General features: G+C 44.9%; 1 protein-coding gene across 2 annotated transcripts in view; it reads left to right on the top strand.

Moving 5' to 3' along the window:
• Prorp (protein only RNase P catalytic subunit) overlaps positions 1-6189 on the top strand; it is a 96087-nt gene that overhangs the window by 6791 nt on the left and 83107 nt on the right. For both annotated transcript variants that reach the window (XM_031357688.1, XM_031357689.1), the window contains one exon: positions 191-323. In XM_031357688.1, coding sequence (XP_031213548.1) covers positions 191-323 — 133 coding nt within the window. The remainder of the gene's footprint in view (positions 1-190; positions 324-6189) is intronic.

A 6189-nucleotide genomic window follows, 5' to 3' on the forward strand; every position in this document is an offset into this window, starting at 1 on the left:
AAAAAAAAAAAAAAAGAAAAATCAAATAAATGTGTTTACAAAGGAATATATGTGTATATATATATACACACACACACATATGCATATATATATATATATATATATAACATTTCCATTTCCTTTGGAATTACTCATTTTAGGAAAAAATTATTTCCAAGCCATTATTTAATACAAACCATTGCGATTACAGTGGCCAGTGTTCAAACTGTGGCAGAACCATAGAGTCTATTCATCTGAGTCCAGAAGAGTATGAATTTCTCAAGGAAAAAATCATGAGGGATGTGATAGATGGCGGCGACCAGTATAAGAAGACAACACCTCAGGTGAGTCTAACGGCTCAACTGTGCTCTTAGATTTCTTGTCTGTAGTGGAGGCCAACAATTTTTTTCTTGTAAAAGCCAAAGATCTGGGTCTGTGAGAGCCAGGGCGTCTCCATGTAGTCTCTTGTAATGGTTTCGTTATAGTTAAAACAGTAGTGGACAGTGTATAAATGACTGATTGTGACAGTTCCATTGAAACTATTCACAAGGACTAGGAAGATGGCTCAGTGGGTGACGTGCTTGCTATGCTAGCTCGAGGACCTGAGTGTAGATGCCTAACACTCCTGTAAAAGCCAGACATGGTGGCCCATGCACATCAGGGAGGGCACGGAGGAGGTGGATCTGAGGGCTTGTTGGTCAGTCTCAGTCAGTCTAGCTGTAATAGGGATCTCAAGGTTCAGTGAGAAGGCCTATCTCAAGATATAACGTGGAGAGTGAGGATGGAAGACTCCACAAGTTTCCCTCCAGCCTCTATATGTTCTTACATGGGCACATACACCCTGCCCCTGCAGTAGGCTAGAGTTAGCCCGTGGTTATAATTGCATCTTCCACAGATTAATTTTAGAGTTTTGTAGAATAATTGGGTATATCACAATTTATTGAAGTCAGTCTGTCCAATCATAATTTCAATGTTAAAAGTTGGGTGTGGGTCCATGCTTCGCCCTATTACAGGGCACATCTGCTTGCGAGGTGAAATGAGAGGAGTTGACCGTGCGCTAGGCGAGGGCAGGGCTTCAGGGAAGAGGGCCACAGACAGCGTCTAACCCAGAGTTGGGGGTAGGGGGGCAGCTGCAGCTTAGCTCAACGTGATTGTCCTTAGCTCGGCTGCAGTTGTGGCTGGAAGCAGAGAGAGGTCTTCTGTGGGAGGCTCCACGCTTCCCATGGTGAATCTTGATGAAAGAGACAATCCATGGTTCTAAACTGTTTACTGACTGTTCATGGAAAATGCGTGCATACTGTACCAACTTCTCAGGGTGATCCTGAGATTAAATACCTTTTGCAGGGAGGAATGTCTGGGAAGGGAAGCTTATTGGTTAAACTCTCAGGGCCTCTAGGTACCTCATTACCATGGAGAACTCTGTTCTGGGCCTATGTGACCACAAGTCACATTTCCTTATGTAGGAAGTGTGGCACATGTTCCAGGAAATGGGGAGGTGCCTACCGTCTCAGGTGTGAGTTTCCGGGGTCTCAACCCACTCTACCCACCGCTGCTTCCTGGCATGGTTTACTGTCCCACAGTTGGGTGCTTGAGTTTTCCTCTAAGTACTATTTTTAGCAAATTTTTCTTTGTTTGTCTGTGTTTTCTTTTTTTTGGAGACAGGGTCTCACTGTAGCTCTGGCTGCCCTGGAACTCACTTTGTAGACCAGGCTTGCCTCTAACTTACAGAGATCTGCCTGCCTTTCCCCCTTTCTGGTTAGTGAGTAACCTGTGAAGTAGCATCCCGAGACCCTGCTGATAGGATAGCATGTTACCTATTGCACTGGCTGGTTTGTGTGCCAACTTGACATAGGCTGCAGTTATGGCAGAGAAGGGAGCTTCAGTTGGGGAAGTGCCTCCATAAGATCCAGCTGTGGGGCATTTTCTCAATTGGTGATCAAGGGGGTAGGCCCCTTGTGGGTGGTGCCATCCCTGGGCTGGAAGTTCTGGGCTCTATAAGAGAGCAGACTGAGCAAGCCAGGAGAAGCAAGCCAGTAAGGAACATCTCTCCATAGCCTCTGCATCAGCTCCTGCTTCCTGACCTGCTTGAGTTCCAGTCCTGACTTCCTTTGGTGATGAACAGCCATGTGGAAGTAAGCCAAATAAACCCTTTCCTCCCCAACTTGCTTCATGATCATGATGTTTGTGCAGGAATAGAAACCCTGACTAAGACACCTATTAACCTTTTACCCAGTGATTTCAGCATTGTGGAAAGGATCACTACTTTTTGACATTGCAAAGAGGTGCTTTTGTCCCTGTGCCACATCTAGTAACTAACATGTATGAAATATTGTCACCAGTGCAGACATATCAGGACTTTTTCATTATCCCCCCTCTTTGTCTCTCTCTCTTTCTCTCTCTCTGTCTCTCTCTCAGGACTCATTGCTATCATTCTGTCGATTTTCTCTGACTTGGCTAGTGGGAGTCCCTCCAAGCCAGTTCCTGTCTCTCTTGACGCTTGTCCATCCCTATCCCAGACTCTTCCCCCTAAGGTGCTCCTACCCCAGCTGTGGAACTCCTCTCATTGGATTCTTTGGTTCAACACCACCAATGGCTCCACAGGGCTAGGATTCATTTTAAATACTTGCTTATTCTAAATGAATAGAAGGAAGAGTTGTTCATTTTTCTGGGCTGATTTGAACTCAAATGAAACCTTTTCCTTGGATACTGTCAGCTGTGGATTCCAGACAGTGTGGCAAATAGCAGAAGGATTTGATGTATTTAATCAGCCCAACTCACATAGCAGCTGAGTCTATTCATAGATGTTGGGGACAGTTTTTTCCTTGGCTCTTTATTGGTATCATTTCCCCTTTCATCCTACTTCTTGTAGTATAAGAGGCTTACACTATTAAAAGATAATAGCTAGCCAGGCAGTGGTGGCTCAGGCCTTTAATCCCAGCACTTGGGAGGCAGAGGCAGACTGATTTCTGAGTTTGAGGCCAGCCTGGTCTACAGAGTGAGTTCCAGGAAAGCCAGGGCTATACAGCGAAACCCTGTCTCTAAAAACCTAAAAAAAATAAAATAAAAAATAATAGCTATCATATTTAATAATTACTGTCAATGAAAAAAATGCAGCTCTCATCTTAAAGGGAGTGTTGTAGTTTACTCTGGAATCAATTATAAGTGACCATGGCCTGGAATGTAGATTCAGTTGCCCCAAATTGCATGTTCCAATGTGGTAACAGTTTCATTACACTTTTGTAGGAACAAAACAAAAAGTCCTAAGTCAAGATACTTAAAAAACTCTATGGTGGCAATATCACATAGGCAGGCTATGGTGAAGTGGGGAGATCTCTGTTATAGGCCTCGGATGCCCTGATGGCAATCTTAGCCTTTGGGCTGGTGGAAGCTAAGTGTTTGTTTCCAAAAGTATTTAGCTAATGGTCACAAGGATGTTAGGTCACACACAGAAGTGGACAATAAATGGCTATTTAGAGGCTTAATATAGCCCAAGATAATTCTGCCCTGGACCTTCAACATTCTTACTTTCTATAATCACTGGCATTCCAATCAATCAATCAACCATTTAGAATGTTGGATATAGCTGCAGCTTTTTTTTTTCTCGAAACTTCATTTAACATCACATATGTCATGTACCTCTCAACCTGTTATAGTCACAAAGTCCAAAAGCTTCACAAGGATACTAGCATTTCAAAGTCAGGAAGCTCAGGATAAAAATAGCTGTGGTTAGGTTACATGGCTGTATTGATTTGGGATTTAATATCTGCAGGATAGGTAAGGCAGGAGTGGGTTTAAAGCACTTCTGCTGAATAGGAGTGAAACCAGCTCATTCTGAGCCCAGAGGGAGGAAATTAAAGGTGATGGGTAAGTTGGGTGGAGAGATGAGATAAAGAACTTAGTGCTTTTGTTCAGACTTCTAGTTTCTCTGAAGTGCAGGAAGCAAATTGCTCATTTAAAGGGAAGAAAAATGATGGTAGCCTCAGGGATCTTGAAGAGTTAATGTCCTGGAAGTTTGGGCTGTTTGTGAAAAGACGAATCTGAGTGTGGCTCTGGTGCCCCAGCTGAGCCTGGAGGGCATGTTACTAATGGCATCATCTGTCACAACAAGCCATTGTGAAGTCCGGCCATCTAGCTATGGGAACAGAAAAGATAGGTGAATTTGATGGTGTGAGCATATGCTAGTGTGGTACAATTGGGGGATAGTAAGAGCTGAGAGTGGGGGGGAGCAGTGGTGCTGAGTGAGCCTGAGGTTAACAAAGAAATGAGGGCGGGTGGGTGGGAGCTAGTGGACTTGGAGCAAGAGACGAGAGGACAAGACGAGAGGAACGAACGGGAGTGCCTTGCAGAGCAAGCTTAGAGGGCACAGGGGTGGCAAACAGATTTCCATCAGTGCTGCCTTGAGTTGGACTCAAGTGTATGTGGAGGGCAGATGCTGACAAAGCTAGGTAGAGTCAAACTCGTAAACCCAAGCCTGAAGTGAATACCAGCAGCTCCACAGAGATGCTGAGAGTGGCCGGGAAAATGATCTATTTTCATTTTGTTTACTTTTTTTTCCCTTTCAGTTCTAGGGATTAAACCCTGGGCATTCTGCATGGCAGTCAAGTGCCCTACCATTGCACTATGCTGCTAGTCCTATACAATACTCTGTATCTTTCCTTCCCTCCATTGGCCTGCCCTCTTTTCAAAGTCTGTTTCTTTTCTTTTCTTTTCTTTTTAAATACAGAGCTTCTGCCAGGTATGGTAGCTCATATCTTTAATCCTACTTTCTAGAGGCAGAGGCAAGTGGATATCTGAGTTTGAGGCCAGTCTGATCTACAGAGTTTTGAGACAGCCTGGCTTGGCAAACCAATGAAAAGGCTTTATTGTGTAGCCCTTGTAGACCTCAACTTGCTATGTAGACCAGGCTGGCCTTGAACTCATAGAAATATGCCTGCCTCTACCTCCTAAGTACTGGGATTAAAGACATGGGCCACCACACCTGGCCCTCCCCCTGTATGATAATTGCAACCACATCTATGAAATACTTGCAGTGTGCCAACATTTTGCTTTGCCACTTGGGTTGAGGATGAAAACTGAGTCAGGTAACCAAATTCTTCATCAATATGCTGGTGTCTGGAATAATGCATAACAAAGAAGAAGAGGTATAGAATGATATAGATCAAGGGTCAGCAAACTGTGGATCACAGAGCAGATCAGCCTGCTATTTGTTTTTGTAAATAAAAATTTGTTGGAACACAGACAAACTGATTTATTTAGGTACTACTTGCAACTGTGTTTGTCTTGAAGAGTTGAGTAAGTACATAAGACCATGTGGCTGTGAGATTCCCGGAGGGACCCCCACACTCAAATCCCAGGAGCGACGACCCCACACACCACCAAGACACAGACTTGATGCAATCCACAAGAGGCTTTTTATTCCAGCTAGCTGGGATGAGACTCATAACCCTCGCAGGGGTAGAGGAGTCTGGCCCTGAGCAAGGTCTTAGGCAGCTTTTTATTCCTATGCAGTTGCTGGGGCAAAAGGGAAGACTGGGGTAAGGGGAAGGTAAGGGGTGGTTTCTGATTGGTGCTGGCCCTCGCTAGGTCCAGGGGCAGGCTAGCCACCTGGCAATTGTTTTGGGCCAGGTTGTCTTGGTTCCCTTGTTTCTGGATTCTTGGGAACTGGCCTCCCATTATTTTTAGGTTCTGGGAGCCAGTCTCCCACTAAGTTTAACTAATGGCTAAATTCCCACAGTACAGTTTGAAAACTTAATCTTACATGGCCTGCAGAGCTGAAATATTTACCTTTCAGCACCGCGGGCCGGCCTTTCTCGGCCTCTCTCAACCCATGGGGGAACAGGATCCTAGTCAGGTTGACAAGGTGTTGGCGGAGAAATAATGGCAGACACAACACAAGGAAGTGCAGGATCTAAATGTATTTCTCAAAATTGGCATCAGACTTTTACAGTCATTACAAAAGAGAAAAGAAAAATCTGGCAGCTCAGCGGTCAGGGTACTTCTGAGGCCATCTAAAATACACTGGGTCTAAAACAACAGTCATCTCCTCTGGACAGGTGCTGCACCCCCCCCCACCCCCCCCCACCGGGCCCAAGTACTCTCGGGCTCGGGTCCGCATGAGGCTTGAAGCTCAAATCTTGAATCTCGAATGCTGACTGTTATACAATGTCTCTCTCTCTCTCTCTCTCTCTCTCTCTCTCTCTCTCTCTCTCT

The sequence above is a fragment of the Mastomys coucha genome, unplaced genomic scaffold, assembly GCF_008632895.1.
Source record: "Mastomys coucha isolate ucsf_1 unplaced genomic scaffold, UCSF_Mcou_1 pScaffold6, whole genome shotgun sequence".
NCBI lineage: Eukaryota > Metazoa > Chordata > Mammalia > Rodentia > Muridae > Mastomys > Mastomys coucha.